Source organism: Ruditapes philippinarum, unplaced genomic scaffold (assembly GCF_026571515.1).
Source record: "Ruditapes philippinarum isolate M1 unplaced genomic scaffold, ASM2657151v2 ctg1191_1_1_1_1, whole genome shotgun sequence".
Classification (NCBI taxonomy): domain Eukaryota; kingdom Metazoa; phylum Mollusca; class Bivalvia; order Venerida; family Veneridae; genus Ruditapes; species Ruditapes philippinarum.
In genome coordinates this window covers 79297-97288 of record NW_026853614.1, presented here as the reverse complement: position 1 = coordinate 97288, position 17992 = coordinate 79297, and the positions used below count along the sequence as shown (strand labels likewise).

General features: G+C 30.7%; 1 protein-coding gene across 1 annotated transcript in view; it reads right to left on the bottom strand.

The window, feature by feature from the left end:
• Positions 1-17992, bottom strand: part of LOC132737357 (uncharacterized) — a 72691-nt gene that overhangs the window by 26697 nt on the left and 28002 nt on the right. The window contains exons 19-28 of the mRNA XM_060724628.1: positions 15316-15406; positions 14741-14989; positions 14118-14333; positions 11972-12199; positions 10517-10729; positions 10090-10233; positions 9602-9739; positions 1867-2004; positions 560-697; positions 105-242 (exon numbers count right to left, since the gene is read on the bottom strand). Coding sequence (XP_060580611.1) covers positions 105-242; positions 560-697; positions 1867-2004; positions 9602-9739; positions 10090-10233; positions 10517-10729; positions 11972-12199; positions 14118-14333; positions 14741-14989; positions 15316-15406 — 1693 coding nt within the window. The remainder of the gene's footprint in view (positions 1-104; positions 243-559; positions 698-1866; positions 2005-9601; positions 9740-10089; positions 10234-10516; positions 10730-11971; positions 12200-14117; positions 14334-14740; positions 14990-15315; positions 15407-17992) is intronic.

Genomic DNA, 17992 nt, shown 5'->3' with positions numbered 1-17992 from the left:
CGATTAATAAAATGTATTTTAAAGGCTTAAACAGTTACAGGTTTTCGGTAATAATGATCTATTCAAGTGTTCTACAATATGTGAAAAGGTTGATTCGCTATTACCTTGACTACAAGAACTCCTCTGCCAACCTGATTCACAGTTTCCTATAAAACACGTACCATTAACATTGTTGCAAGACGTATTACTTGCACAATGACAATTTGTTTTACAATTTAGACCAAATGTTCTGTAAGGACACACTAAAAAATAAGATAAAAACAAAACAAAAACATCAACAACAAAACACAAGAAACAAAAAATCAAACCAAAACAAAACAATAAAAGCTAATGCACTTATTTTATTATGTACAGAGCTTTAACCACCACTTTTTTGGGGAAAGAAATAAATTCAGCACACGTTAAACGCGTTTTATATTTAAACAAGATACATTTTATCTATTATGAACTCAGTTTGTTTAATTAACAAACCATAGTTCAAATATCCATTAAATACTCAATTGGATAATACGAACTATTTTCTATTCATTCTCAAACAAAAAACATATTTGATAATTACCTTGACTACAAGATTGACCAAGCCAGCCAGGACTACATCCTCCTGCTGTACACTCGCCATTGATTCGATCACAGAGTGAATTGTTGAAACAGTGGCATTTGTTTACACAATTTTGACCATATGTTCCGTAAGGACACTCTTAAAAACATATTTTCATATGTACAAGTGTAATAATCACATTAACAAATTATGCAATTAAGACTAGTGTTGTGCAGCAGAAAAATGATAAAATTCTTTTAAAAAAATAAATGAATAAATATGCATGATGATTTTCTTTTAAACAAAAATATTTATAGATATAATCATTTTCTAAAAGGTCAAATTTTCAGAACTATGTGTGAAATTTCAAATATGTTAAGTTACAAATATTATTTGTTTAATAACAGATGTCAAATTAATATTTATGTAACCAGAATATTAAAAATGGCTTTTCCTCTTTGTCCAATCAACTGTGCTAAAAGTTTTATTATATTTAGGTGATAATGTCAATTTAGTCGTCTGTACTTAATAAGTTGTTAAACCTTATGACTGATAAAATGTCCAGGTGATGATTGTTGTTATAATTCTATGTTGCTATGTTACCATATTTTGTAGTGAAACCTGATTGGTCATTTTGTTATTTAAGACACAAAAATGTTAAAATTCTATTGGTCAGTTTAAAACGAAATCCTATTTAGAAATGTTGTAAAGATACATGTAGAAAAATTTAGAGAGTTAGATTTTGGATTTCCAAGTGATAACATTGTGGCTTTCCACTAGAAATATTTGTTACTGTTTTTCAATATCTATTTGTTAACATAAGGATATCCTGTGTATATGTTATATATTATTTGTGGTATTCCACTAAAGAAAGATTAACATTAAAATATAAAACGGAACATTGTGTTGAGATTCAATCCACCTTCAGTAGAACTACAAAGTCAGCGCATAATACTAATGCTATTTTAAATTGTAGTCTTCAAGTTCAAATTTATAATGTCAATCATTTAGATATATATTTTTTATTTTTACCGTTTGATTTAAAGAAAATGCACATGTTAAAGAGCTTGACATTCGAAATAATGTTTACATGTATATATATAAATAATTCTTTTGATGCATTTCTACTTTGTAAACTATATATTAGTCTTCGATATGTGATACTTTCTATTTGTAACGGGTTTGACTATTGTTTACATGTGTCAAAAAACAGTTTTTGATTAATGTGTTAGTAAATAATAATATTGTACAAATGCATCTAGGTGACAACAAAAAGAATACTAAGATATATAAAACAATTAAAAACTATACTGAAAATGTACAATTACCTTGACTACAAGAATCACCTTGCCAGCCGGGATCACATTTATTAGATGAACACACACCAATGACTTTATCACACGGTGTATTATTGAAACAATGGCATTCTTGTGAGCAATTTTGTCCAAATGTCCGCCCAGAACACACTATATTAAATGTAAAAGTGATTCCGAAAGTAGGAATGTACATGTGGCAAAACAATTAAATGAGCCTATGCAAATAAGAAGTATTTCAAATAAATGAAAGGAATGAAAAAACTCTTACCAACGCGTCTCAGTTAATACAAATGTAATTCATTTAACTTAATGATAAATTATATTTCGTATTTACAATTGTATCAAGTAACTTTTTAGAAATTTAAGTAAATGGAAGCTGTTTCTATACTCGTAAGAGAATTAAGGTTTGACCCTCCTAGCGGGCACTATAAGGAACTGAAAAAAATGATAAAATAGGTCAGGTATATATCTTAAAGGACACATGTACGTGAAATTTAAACAAATTTTACCATACGGAAATTGAGTTATGGCCTCTTTTCTAATTCAATCTCAGGTGTAAGAAGGCCCCTTTTTAGGAACTTTTAAATAATCTACAATCAAAGTCTTGTGAAGATTTTTTTCCCATTTTCTTTAATGATAAACAAATTGTATCATAGCTTGGGGACCTTTCTATTAAAAATGTGTCAGGGTTAAATCGTATACATAAACATGCACAGTGCGTTAACTGGAGTGCAGGTATTAGTTACCCGCACTCACTCCAGAGCATGACCATTGATTGGTTCATTTTTGCTGGGGTTTACTTATTGTGACGGAAGAGAAAGGGAAAGCGACAGAAATATCATATTCAGGTGCTCGTTCATTGGTTACTTTTTTCCGGGGTGTCATATTGTGACAACAGGGAACGTGTTTTTATGTTTGACTATATGATACAAAAGAGAAAGAACATCAAAACACTCGGCAATCTGATTAATACTCGGGGGACTGCGCCCCCTCGTACAAATCAGATAGCCTCGTGTTTCGATGCTCTTTCTATTACATGTAACATTCAGCTGACAATCCACATAAGAAAATGATTGTTTCTACTCAATGTTACCCAACCCAACCAAATTTTTAATACGTGTTTGACCAATTTCCTACCTAATTTAAAAAAGATATCTTAAATGTACTAACATAAGTGCCTGTTTTCAAAGTTTCCCTAAATTTTCTCAAAAGTATAATGGTTGATCTTGTAAAAAGCAAACATTTTTCTTCCAAAAGGGATATGAGATATACATAAATAATGTTAAAAGAAATAAAAAGAAAAGAAGTTGACCTTTCTGTGGTTTGAACCCACGACCTTAAGTTTCAATGTATTTAACAGTAGTTCTAGCATATTAGCTATTCTTCAACGCGGAGGAAATGCATAAGGATGACCATACCTTAAGACTTAGTGATCTGGTGAAGGTAGTTCTTGGAAATTTGAAAGAAAGAATTTCCTCTCATAAGCTTACGTTATGGAACCTCGATAATGTGTTATATTCGAATACAAACTTAATATAAATACAAACATGACATCTTTCATTCGCATATTTTTTTCAAATCTTTATCATTTGCAATCGCTCTTCATATATAAACATTCAAGTCATATGACTATAGCTTCTCACTTATCAACCAGTATATGGTATTGTTTAAAATGATTATAATCCATCCATAACAATACAATTCATTATAAATATTATAAAAATGTAAAAAAGGTTTATAATTATAGTTGACTTGATACTTTCTTTCGGCAATATTGTAAAATTTATATTGTTGTTTCGTGTAAGTGATCTGTTGGGGAATTTAACCCTTTACCTCAAATATACGCGAATCGACGCACTTTCTATACCCCTCCCCCCATTTAAAAGCCTCAGATATTGAAAAATGTGCAAATTAGGTCCCAAACATAATTTGTTTTCGTTTTGGAAATGGTGTTTAAAAAGTGACCACTTATTTAGGCGCCGCGACCATTCAGAAAGATACATCAGGGGTGCCAGAAAGAAAGGGGTGTACGCTTTTTTGAGAAGTCCCCTCGTTGTAATGGTAACAAGAAAAGTAAAATTGAGCATGCCGTTACAAAAGCTATGGTCCAGTAAACATTTGTGACAAGTTTGATAAGTATAAATCATTTTTTAACAAACTGTTTCAATGCAATATGAAATTGTAACAAGAGGCTTTTAAATGAAAACAGGCATTTTTCACAAAATGCTCATGGAGTAATGGGTTAGAGAATGAATACTTAAAATGGTTTCAACATAATATAATCCAAATGGCACAATACCTTACACAAGAACACCCTGCCAAACCCATCACTACCAAACTTTTGTGAATTATTTTTACTTTTTTTTAAAGGCTTCACCAAGTTTTCCAAACGTTCCTTTTTGGACATGTTAAATTTAAACAAGATAAACAAAACATGCAGCATTCACGTCAAGCACACCATTTTTTTACACTTTTTTTTCCTTTCAAAAAATAACAAAGGATGTGCCAAATGATAAAGGTATGGTTGTTTTAAAATAATGGACATCAAATTATGATGGTTTAACACAAAAAGAAACCCAGGCCAAATTCAGTCTGTATCAAGCGCAAACAATTATAGCTAAAATCGGGATGGTTAATGTGTAAAATATCTTTAGAATGTAATCATATAAGAAGAAGAAGAAGCTTTATTCTTTCATAAATCTCACAATACACAATTGACAAAGCCATTATTATCACATTTTGGTGTAAACGCTTATTACACTATATACAGTCAACAATAAATCTGTCAATAAAATAAACAAAGTATATGTAAAATTAGTAAGATGCAAGAAACAAGATACACTACTCTTACAAAATTGACATGCTTTTGATTCGTAATTACTTACCTTACATTTCAGCATATATAATACAAAATAATATGTCTGAGACAAGTTCCTAAAAATGTAACTGTTTTAAAAATATCTGTTTTTGTGCATAATTGAATCTTAAATGTTTATTAAGATTGATATCAAATATAAACTAAGCATAAAACATTATTTTGCATCTTCTTTTTTCTTGGTATTATTTGTATAAACAATATTCTAACATGTCAGTACGTACTTACGAACGCACGTGCGTTTACGTATATACATACAATAAATACATGTGTACTCAAACATGATATTTTTTACTTCTTATACATTATTACTTCTTACTTATTTACTTATTACTATTTTCTATTTACAAAAACATGGCGTAGTTGCGTACACTTTTCATTTATATTTAAGATTAATATTTAAATGCCAGCTAACGTCATATATACAACCAAGAATCTAATTTAAGCCATGATAAAATCAACAATGAAATGTTATACTATTCACGAAAGTTAACACATACTTGTTAGCTATTTTTCTATCAGCGTGTTTGATTGACAATATGAATATGTATATTTTTGTATATGCCGCAGTACAACCATGTGCAATCAATAGAATTATTAAAGAATGTAACACAATATAATATCTAAATATTATATGTACATCTTCTTATCTCAAATGCTTTTTATACATATACAGATAAATTTCTTATAACTTTAACATTTTCTGATGAAAACAATTCTATCGTTTTAAACATGCTTGGTCGAACTCTGTAGTACTTTATATATTTATTTCTAATTGCGTCATACATGTTACACTCAAAATAGGAAATGAAATTCGTCTTCTAACTTATTACAGGATATGCAAAGTCTATTTTCTCTCACAGTTCTATTCCATCGGCCACATTTTATATTTAATCGATGAGAGGATACTCTCAATCTACATAATGCTTTTCTATATTTATTAACATTAAGTATTTTAAGGTATGGTTGAAAACCAAAACTACATAAAGATTTATAAAAAAAAGTAGCTCTTGTTGAGATATCAATCCTACTTTGCCATCCTTGTACAAAAACATCCTGTATTCTTTGCTTAAGGATTTGTAAAAATATGTTAACATCTCCTACTACCTGTTCTAGCCAAACATGATAAAAACTTATTATGGATAAAAACATTTAACACATTAAGCCCAATTTGATTTTTGAGGTTGATTTTCACTATCATTAAACATCATTTTATATACATTATTTATATATTTATTTTCAGGGCTGCTTGTTACTTTCAAGCAATATTTTATAATGTACACAATTCTAAGACTATATAGATCCGTTCTTCCAAGATCGCCGTATATAAAATTTTGTGTGCTTACTTTTACAACCTAATGTTCGTCTGCAAAACATTGTAAGCACCCTTTTACTTTAGTTTGCTTGTAAAAAAACCCACACCTCAGCGCCATATAATAGGACTGGCTTTATTAGTTTATCAAACAGGTCTAAGACATGATCTGAAGACAAATTAACAAACCTAGACATATAACTTTTAAACTTAAAAATTGCTTTTTAATGCTTGTTCTGATAACGTGTGACAGACTTCCTTAAAGGAGCCACCTGACGTATAAACAATTCCTAGGTACGTATAATTATTTATTGACGATTTCTAAAGTATTTCCATCATAATAAAAATCCAAGTTATTTGGTAAACGCCCCCCTTTTCGAAATATTATCATTATTGTTTATCTTTAAATTTCTGAATTTCTATCTGGAAAAATATTCATGTAAAATATTAATACTAGGTTGTACTCCTTCAGCAGAGTTTGCTTAAAGAACAATATCATCAGCATACATCAATAAAAATAGTTTCAATGATCCTATATCTACACCCTCTGCACCTTTGATGCACAATTCGTCCCCTTCAAGGTTAAAATTAAACTTGGCAAACAGAGAATGACTCAAAGATTCACCTTGTCTAGCTCCCAGATAACTATAAAAAATAGTACCTGCCTCACCATATAATTTTACTTTTTAACATAGATGTGAATATATTGATTGAATAATATCAAATAACTTGCCCCTTACACCAAATTTGAATAATTTATAATAAGACCGAATGTCTTACAAAGTAGTCAAACGCTTACAAAAAATCAACAAAGACACAAACAAATTTCTTATTTTGATTAAGAACATGATAAATAAGACTGTTAAGAACAAAATATTATCAACAGTCCCCATTTTCGCTCTAAAACCGGCTTGAGTTTTAACCTTCCATTTGTCAGACACCCTTAAGGAAACAAAACTTTATATATATATTAGTATATATATATTACAATGAACTTTCTATTTGTTACATATTTGATAACTGTAGTTTTACATTTGTTTGTTTTGTTTTGGGTTTTACGTCACATCGACACAGTATTGGTCATATCGCGACGTTCCAGCTTTACTGGTGGAGGAATACCTCAGGTGCCCTTCCGTGCATTATTTCAATATGACAGTATTTGAATTATATTTTGAGTAAGACATGATTTTTTTCTCTCAAGAAATAGCATTTATGTCTAAATAATTTTTTTCCAGCATTTAACATTCTTATCACTTTTTGGAATTTTGTCAAAAGCGTAACAAAATGTCAACAAAGTAGTGTTTTCCCTTCCGTACAAAATATCAAATACATGCAATTATATTCGTACGAATTGCAAAATACCAACAGAAGTAAATTATTGCTTAGGAATTGGCAAATAAGAATCTTCGTAGACACCATAACAGGATAAAAAGATGAACAAATGTGAAATTAATATAACAAACTTTCTAGAACATAAATTGCCTTTCCATCAAAAAATCAGAAAAGCTTTTCTGTAGCTGGCAACGCATCTTGACGGACCATAACTCGACCCAAAATCATTTTACCGAAATACTCTTGTAATATCCGCAAGAATTTCAACTACAGGTCAAACATGTAAAGTTGTATTGAAATTGCAATTATAGTACTATAATAATTATAATAGTAATCCGGACAAACATTAAAAAATAAATAATTTAAGAGCAATAACCCTTAACCAAAAAATGCCGATGAAATGCCACAACTAAAGATAGTACTGAAAATTCCTGTAACGTTTGGATGCAATGGCACAAGTAGTGTTTGAGGAGTAGTCCGGACAATTTTTGTGACAGACGGACGAACAGACTGACTCATGACGGAGAAGTGATCCCTTTATTTCGCCACTGATCTTTAGAGGCGACACAAAAATGCTTATAGATTGTTTTGGTTTTACGTCACATCGATACAGTATAGGTCAGATGACATCGAAATAACCACATATCTTTTTTTTTGACTAATAAAAGATATTTACCTTCACTACAGGAATCACCCTGCCAGCCGGGATCACAGCCGCTAGATGCACACATTCCACTGACTTTATCACATGATGATTCATTGTAGCAGTGACATTCATTTGAGCAATTTTGTCCAAATGTTCGAGCAGGACACTCTTAATTAAATATGAAAATGATTCCAAAAGAACAATTGTTGTTTTTAATCAGTTACAATGATTATCTTTGTTATAGTTTTAATGAAAAATTATATACACATGTAATTATGTAACTTCTTTAGACGTTTTGCAAATTGAGATACCATCACTTTAGAATTCTGATAGTAATTTCACAAGGTAGGCTAAGTAACTATGGTAACATATATATTATTGTTATATGCAAGTTATATAATTCGATAATATGTCATGTTCGAAAACAAATTTAATTTAAATGGCCTACATATTTTCATTCTATCCTTAGAACATAAGGTGCCATCTTTTATTCGTATATTTTTCAGATCATCTCCCATTTCGAAAGTTCTAAAAGTATCAAATATAAGTCTTACGACTATAGCTACCTACAAACTTTTCATTGATAATTAGACAATTATTATGGTGTCTGGCACTAACAAATAATTAAGATCATTTTATAAAGTATTTTGTTTAATTAATAGTTAACCTATTACTCGTACAGTTAAAAATAAGTTAAGGTTTCATATAATTGATAAAGCGGTGGCCAAGTGGTTAAGGTGCCTGCCTCTCAACCCAGAGATTATGGGTTCGAGCACTACTCGGGTCACGACCATGTTTCTTCATATGACACACGTACTGATTAGTTCCAGGAAGCAGACCCGAAAGTCATAAATATAAGTTGCAAAACTTGTTTCGCAAACGAGCTTAAACAAATATATTTAAACCAAATAATCTTTGTTTTTCTAACGCGCATTTAATATTTTTTAAGCATTTTGCATTTAGCTACTCCCTTATCAATGACATGAAGATGTTTATTTTAGGCCATAACACTGAAACGATTAGAAAAGTTATAGTAGGTTACTAAAACTGTTATAAAGCATTATTTTCTTAAGAAAAAACATTTAATTAAAGGCAAATAACGCCTAAGAATTCAATTTTTATATTCTTTAAAATGTCAAATATAGGTTAGGTAATATTTGTTTATGGATAAAGAGCATGTTAGTTGATTTACAACTGAATAAAGAAGTGTAAAGCATGCAGTTATGTATCGTAAAGGTATCAAAATGTTAACAAAGAAGTATTAGTATTTTGACTTCCATACACAATAATAATTCACTATAATTATACACATTGCCAACAGACCTAATGATGCAGTAGACAGCACAGGTTTTGTTTTTTGAAGATAAACAGTTTTTTAGAAATAAAACTGATAGCATTTCTGAGGCAAAATGGGTTCTTAAAAGTTTGCCTGTTATTTTATTTGGTCATATATCTATCAGCCATAAAGCTTATTTGGTTTCATAATTTAGTAATCTTTTTAAATGTCTAATTTAAGAAATAGCGGAATATGTTATACGTAAAGGGTAGTCTATTTTCATCAGAATACTTTATAGCGTATTACCTTGACTACAAGAACTACCACGCCAACCTGCATCACAAATACCTATTGAACATGTGCCGTTGATTGTGTTGCATGAGGATTTATTGTAACAGTGGCAATCCATTTTACAATTTTCGCCGAAGGTTCCGTTAGAACAGGCTTAAACCAGATAAATGAAACGCCTTAGTAATGACATTTTTTACAATTTTCACCAAACGTTCCATGAGGACATGCCTTAATAAGATGTTAATAAACAGTGACGACAAAAATAAAAACATGTCAAAAGCAACGCCAACAGCACAACTTTCTCTTCATGGCGTTTCGTTTTGTTGTTTTTACATTATTCGTTTTGGTATTTTAGTACCATGTCAAAATAATCAAAATAATGATTAATGCATGAAGCACATTCATAAAAAAATTTTCACGCATGTAAGTAATACTGTAACAAATTTTATACACGACGGACGTTTAACAACGACTTTCTATATTTGATATATTTACCCACTTACATTCATTGCAAGCTGATCCATCCCAACCAGGTAAACAAAAAGGTGTCTGACATTGTCCAGTCAAAGAATCACATACTTTATAGTCCAAACAGTGACATTTCTGAGAACACGATTTTCCAAAATATCCAACATTACAGATATTATCTGAAATACAATAATTTTGTTAATGATAAAATAACTGTACACTCGCTAAATAATATAATTCTTGCACATTCAATTATTATGACTAGCACAATAAAATAGGTGTAAAATATGATAAACAAGATCAACAAGGAACGACGGATTTGAAGTCTTGAAATAGTTTGTTTTTGTAAACGAAAAAAAGATGTAGGAATGTAATGCGCTATTATTACTACTACGACACACAATTATAATGTACTTATATTCTACAGAAAAATATTAATGATAAAATGTACGTATGTATTACCTTCTGTGTAAATGACAAACTCACAAATGGTGAGCATATTTCCGACAAGACTTAATATGAAGCTTTGTGCAACGACTGGTTCAGGTAGAAAATGGACAGAATGCGTAGACGTTGTGATCTCTTGCACAGTAAATAACACTTGGCCGGACTCTGATGAGCAGTCAAATGTATCACAGGAATACACCTCAGCACCTTGTAATTCATCATTGTGTTCTGAAAATATATGTTTTTCACTTTAAAAGGAAAAGTTCATACCACAAAGGTTGTCTGTCCCTATACCTTGAACGCTTACTCGAATCGAGACAAATGATCATATTGGTATATGTAACATTAATGAGAATAACTAAACTTACAAATCGAAATCCTCTAAAGAAAACAGATAAACAAGGTAAAAGGAGCTTTGATTCTTTCTATTAACTTGGTCAAACTGATATTATGATAAGGAAAACACTTCGATAATGAAATCCTTTACTTACAATAAAACCTTTATGTAAATATATAAGAAACAATGACACATGTTAAAACATATTTTATTACTTCATATTCATTTGTCAGAAAGCCATAAATCTTGTGACTTTTAGATAACTCATGGTATTAACCAAATAATTAATTATTCATTATTCACATGAAATTACAGAATACTATAGGTATGTTTTTATAAAGGTGCTGCAATGTAAAATGTCTCATGAAATAATTATTAGAATCGCTTTCAAAATTATTAATTCTATTGTAAAACGAAACGATGACGATTACATATTTAACCATTTTCAAGTTACAGTAAAATTAATTAATATGATAATTGACAATTTATTTTGAAACATTTGGTTCATATATTTTAAGAAATTGAAAAGAGTGAGAAATTTGTGTTATATAAAATGCAGATAACAATATTTCCGACACTATTTAAAGTTTTAAAACTTTGCAACATGAACGACTATTGACCCTTGCGTAGTAAGATAGAGTTTCTGGACTACGAACGGTCTTACCAAGGGACCGATAGACGGCATGCAAAGCTAAAACTCCTTCTACTATATATGTACAGGAGAATAACTATTGATTTGATTGAAAGTTTGAAGTTTAAGCCCATATGACCATCTGAATTTCCAAACATCCTACCAAGTATGTAAGCCAAAGCAACGATTTGACAAGCTCCTAATAGCGAAGGTCACAGGGACGTTGATCTTAAAGTTATCGGCATTACAATGGTAGTACGTTAGTCTTAAATAGTTTCGTTTTTGAACTAAATATGAAGACTAAAAAACAAAGCGTTCCCTATTTGTTATTTGTATGACGAGACAGGTTTATGGAAACACCCAGATATCCGAGGTTGACATAAACAACATGATTTTTAAATTTAGGATGACATTGTAACAAGTCGCTAACACTGACAACATGCTTAAAACTAATTTATATTTATGACTTAATAAAACTAGAATATATGAAAAAAGTAAATACTCAGATCGCCTCTCCCATATAATTCCACCACGTAAACCTTGTACTTGTCTTTTAGATCTACCTTCCACCAAGATGGGGAAGGTGTAGCCTGTGTTACACTGCAGCAATTGCAATGGTCTACGTCATAGTTATCTATTCCATCGATCGCATTGTATGAAGGATTATTCATAAAAATGCTGGACTGACGTGTAATTGAAGTGTTTCGTATAAAGCTTAGTATATCGATAGCTATAAAATCAAAAGAACGTGTTAAGCATTTATTCATATTGCCTTCAGAATGTATGTTAAGATACTAAATTTTCTTTGTCGATACATGAAAGAAATATCCATACAAAACGACTTTTGAAGGTATCAAATTAGTTTTGGAAATAACTGCGTTTAAGATTCGTATACTCATCATATTTATTATTAAGCAAGCTACAAATTATCTTTAATTATCGTTTAATAACGTTAATAGTTTCAACATATTTGAAAAAAAATAAATCTGCCTATAATATCATAGTTTCATTTTTACATAAAGATATTGAGGAAGAAGTTAAAACATTTCATCGTATAGATGATAGCATTTTAATTATGTTTTATGCACATGGCATATTCACCGAGTTTTCTTCCCTCGCATGAAAGTCAATATCATGAAGCCACAGATTTATACCACTCCACCAGTTACCCATTCTAACCATAGTGGATTTAACAAGTTAGAGTAACTATTTTTCTCAAGGAAATGAGCAATATTCAAGATGAGGCTTAGACCCGAGACTATCCGATTCAAAAGCTCGTTTACTTAAACAAAACCACTTATTTGTACATGTATGAAACCGTAACAATGAAAGTAAAAATGTAAGTGTTTCAAAGCTATAAACAATGTTTATAAGCTACATAAAAATATTGTTTCGTAAAAAAGGAACCATATTCAATTTAGTCTTTGAATAGACAACCTGGTGTTAAAACAAGAGGGCCATGAAGGTCCACAGAACAACTGCTTTTCAGTGTTGGAATTATCCATTGCCAATTTTTTCAAATATTAAATTTGAGCAACGAATATTGTTAAACAATAATTTGAAGGAATACCATGACCTGTGTCATATAAGCTTCAGCTTAAACAGGGTCAATCAAATTAATATGAGAAAACTTGATAAAATACTACCTAAGAATGCTACAAACAAAATTTGGTGATCATCCATCAATTAGTTCTGTAGAAATAGATCTTAAAGGTTTTTATATTTTTAACCCTTAAGACCCATAAAGAGGCCACTCAGTTTAATATGGTCAAACTTAATAAAAGACTAGCAAAGACTGCTACAGACAAAGCTTGGTGATCACCCATCGATAAAATCTGTAAAAATAGATGTTTAAAGGTATTTCTTTTTTTAGCTTTAGCTTTAGCGGCCCCTTAGAGGGGCTAATCAAATTAATATGAGCAAACTTGATAAAATACTACCCAAAAATGCTACAGACAAAGTTTGGTGATCATCCATCAATAAGTTCTAAAGAAGAAGATGTCTTAAGGGTTTTTCTTCTATTTTAAGCTCAAGAGACCCCTAAAAGGGGACAATCCAAATTAATATGAGAAAACTTGAAGAAAGACTACCTAAGATTGCTACAGACAAAGTTTTGTGATTATCCATCAATTAGACATAGAAATAGATGTTTAGAGGTATTTCTATTTTTAGCTTTAGTATGGACAAAGTTTGGTGATCATCCATCAATGAGTTCTGTAGTAGAAGAAGGTTTACAGGTTTTTCTATTTTTAGCTCTGATGACCCTTAAAGAAGCCAATTGAAATGACATGAGCAAATTTAAGTGTGACTGTCACAAGGATGCTACAGATCAACTTTGAAGTAAATCTGCTCAACAGTTTCAGAGAAGACAATTGCTGACGCATGATGACAGACAACGGCCGCCGGAGTATCCCCCTTTAATACTTATAGCTCACCCTGAACTTTTGGTTCTGGTAAGGTAAAAAAATCTAGAAGCGGATTCAAAGTTTTATTGTTAAAATTCAATCTTAATGTTACTCAATTTAGAAATTCCTTGAAATGTAGGAAACAAAATGTTTGTTCGATGTTATTTATCTTATACAATTTTCCAAAGTAGCAGGTTCTTATTACAGTACAAGTACCTTTAAATATAATCTTAATATACTCACTGTCTTGAACCATCTTTATTTCGCATATTGTCAACACACTTACAGATAACCGTCGTATCATTAAATATCTAAACAGGTATGACCTTGATGCTTGTAGCTCATACAAGTGACTGTTATTTTTCGTACTACCATTATATATTAACGTTCCATTTATTGTTGTCAATGTTGTCGTGTTGCTTACAAATACTGAAATGTTCTGATACTGTTCCTGGTGTCCTAAACAACGAATTATATAAAAGTATTATTAGCTATATGCAAAAAATATCTAAACACGTTATGTCTGTGAATAATTGACACAGCTATTTGAAGAATTTGATTCATGTTTAAATGTATGATCGAATTTTAGGATAAAGAGGTTGAAGATTCAATCTTTGTTTCTGCATTGTAATTAGTTATTTGGTGTAAAAGACTTTTAGAAACCAGACAGGTTTTCAGTTTAATTATTTAAACCAAAAATAAAATGCCATGTAAGCTATTAAATATCGTAAAGAAGAAATATTGATTTTAACAGTTTGAATTGAATTCGTGTTTTACAAAAAAATATGTAAAATGTTTGAGTTATTATAACTTAGGAATATTATTCATGTATCAAACGAAACGTTATGAAAATATTAAACGCACACCTTCATCAAATCGTCCAAATATCTTTATGACACTGACTCTATATATTCCGCCCAAATCTAATTGTATCCATGGTGGTTCGGTACCTGATGTAGAAGCACAACACCTGCATGTGTTTGGGTCTCCTAGAAAGACATTGTCTACAGCATTGCTGCTATTCCAGGATGATTGTGGAACATTATAATTGCTGGTACTCGACATTGTAACTGACACTTGCTCTTTTATTCTCTGAACAAGGTTGTCTACCGGCACTGGGATAATAATAAATCTTATTTTACATAACAACATTTTAAAACAGTATTTCTTTGATATAAAATTAATTCCTAAATGTATGACTACTTTAAGTTCATGGATAAAAGTTTTCCTTTAACACGAAGTGAACAATTCAATTCTCAAATATTAAAATAACAATGAACTATTACTAATACGTTGGATAATTTATCCTGTTGTCATAGAAATTTGTATTTGTACTCATTGCTTTGGCAACATATATTTTTACCGATATATTTGTTAAAACCTTAAAATATCTTAATGTACGAGTATAAGGTTAGAATATGTACAATTTACTTTGACTTACTTGTCTTTAGTGTCAGTATGTCATGGCAGTGTAGAAGTAATGATAGGATGAAAACATAAATCATCCTTGAAAACCTCTCTTGTACCAGAACCTGACAACGAAACAAACTCATAAAACGTTCGTGATTTATAACTTTATTTTTCTTTGATGTCTAGTGTTTTCGTTATTTTTTTATTTACTAGAACATATATCAGCCTATAAGCATTGGGTTTTTATTGAGATATTGGAATGCAACTGACTTGTGAAGTGGAGGTCAACGTTACCTATCGTTTGATCGTTGAGTGAGATTTATAGTTACACTTGGTTTAAATATAAAATTCCAAACATCATAGTTAAAAGTTCAGTACTTACACATTTCTAAATACATTGTTCAAATAGTATATAAGCTTTGGAAGTCACCCATTTGTTGTTGTACCTTTGGTTAAATATGTAAATACATTTAAGCGAGTATCTATAAAACTACTGAAGAATGTACTGAATATATTGTACTTCCAAAACCTATTCTCTGAAATTATATAACATGTTTGCACATGTCCCATAATATGTGTCTTCTATTTTGCAGAATAATGCCCTTTAAACACTGAAACTATTTGGTTAATTCTGTGTGTGTTGTCTTCATGACTACTGGAAGGAATGTATTACAACTTTACACACTTCGATGACATGTCTGGTATCTAAATATGTATTTCCCGTCTGAAACCGTTTTCGCTTGTAATCACTTGAAATGACATTGTTTTTAATATATCAGGTGCAAATAAGAACAGATAATAAAATAGATAAACAGATAATTCAGTTCATTTAAAAGAAATAACTACACAAATGTGCATAAATTTTGAACTTAATCACAAAATTAAACATGAATAATTATTGATGCAAATACAATGTATTTATAACACAAGTTTTAATACGAATGGTGTACGTGTTATCTAACAGACACAGAGAGATTCTGCACCACAAGCAGGTATGCCAAAGTTAAATTTGGAATCTGAGGTGCCATGCTCATTATAAATACTCTGTCAACCACACTTTTGCTATGCATATTTGTATACGCACAAAGATCCATATGTTTAGTGCCCCTTTGCACCAATTTGCGTTTGGATATTATTGGGACTGCATTCAATAAGAGTAGAACTCCCTTGTAGATCTGTTTTCCATTGTATTACTTGCACGGTCAGTAATGAATCATGATGGATCTTAATAGCTCAAACCAAAACAAAAATAAAACATAATATCTTTTTAGAGGTAGGTCAATTGTCAAACTGTTAATCAGGGTCGAAGTTTCATTCCAAAGTTTAAAGTACAAGATGATAAATTTGTATATCAAGTTTTGCAATGTATTTCGAAAGTGGGTCACTTGTGATTATATAGGTTTAGCCTGTTCATTGACGTAGTGGTAAAATAGGGAAAAACAGTCTCCCTTGATAGACACAACGCGGCACAATTAAAAAAATTGCAGGTTTGGTTTTAACGAGTCTGTACAGAGCCTATCTATGGACGGTAGAAGTAAATGCAAGCTACAATCCAATACTCTTAGCATAGGCCTACAGCAAAATTCAATTTTACACATGAAACTGGTGAATCGTCAATTAAGATGATCCGTTAATGTGTTCATACGGCGGTTATCGCGGTTAACACTTTTGTGCTATTATATAAAAAAGGCTTATAAAAATAAAAACAAATGCGTGTGTCTTGAATGGCAAAACAATGGATGGAACTAAACAAAACGTATATATATATATATATATATATATATATATATGGATTTATATTCAATCAACACATTGAAAAACACATTTTCCTTTACTAATTAGTTTCATGCGCAAAACGCAATCTTCAGAAGTTTTGCGTTTTGCGAATGAAACTAATTAGTAAAGGAAAATGTGTTTTTCAATGTGTTGATTGAATATAAATCCATACATACAGCTCTGGGATACCATCGAGCACTCTGTCTAGGTTTGTACTGACTTTTAGTGTTATTGGATTTATATATATATATATATATATATATATATATATATATATATATATATATATATATATATATATATAAAGGGAATCAGATGTTATGCATATCACATAGGACGTCACAAGAAAATTTAAAACTTAGGTAACACAATCTTGAAAATTAATGCTTAAATAGTATTCCATTCGGAATACTTGAACTATCCACCTTGAAAAAATCAAGAATATGGATCTAAAATACCTTTCATAAAAATATACCGTCATACCAAACAAGGACCGGAAAAATTACATCTCTACATAAAATCAACATTACATGAAACCATATACTACAAGAACCAAACACATTAATTAGTTCAGTTGCAAATTCAAGTATTTCTAACAAGAGCTCTCTTTTGAAACAGACATATGTCCATAAGCAAGACCAAGGATAGGACCATGACCGTTGACTTACATAAATGCATGGTTATTATAACAAAGAGTGCTGAAACATTTACATTTTTCTTCTAATAATATCTTCTTATAATATCCTGTGGATGAGGGTTTGCCTTTAAGGATTGATGCATCTGAATTACAGCCACCGTCTTTGTCTACGTGACTATATAGTTCGGACTTACTAGAGTCTATGCATCTCCTAGCTTCAGAAGGTGAAATGGTTTTGGTCCCTAGTGTTGCTTTAAGTTTCTAACATCCAGAAAAAATCCGAAATCAGCTTTTT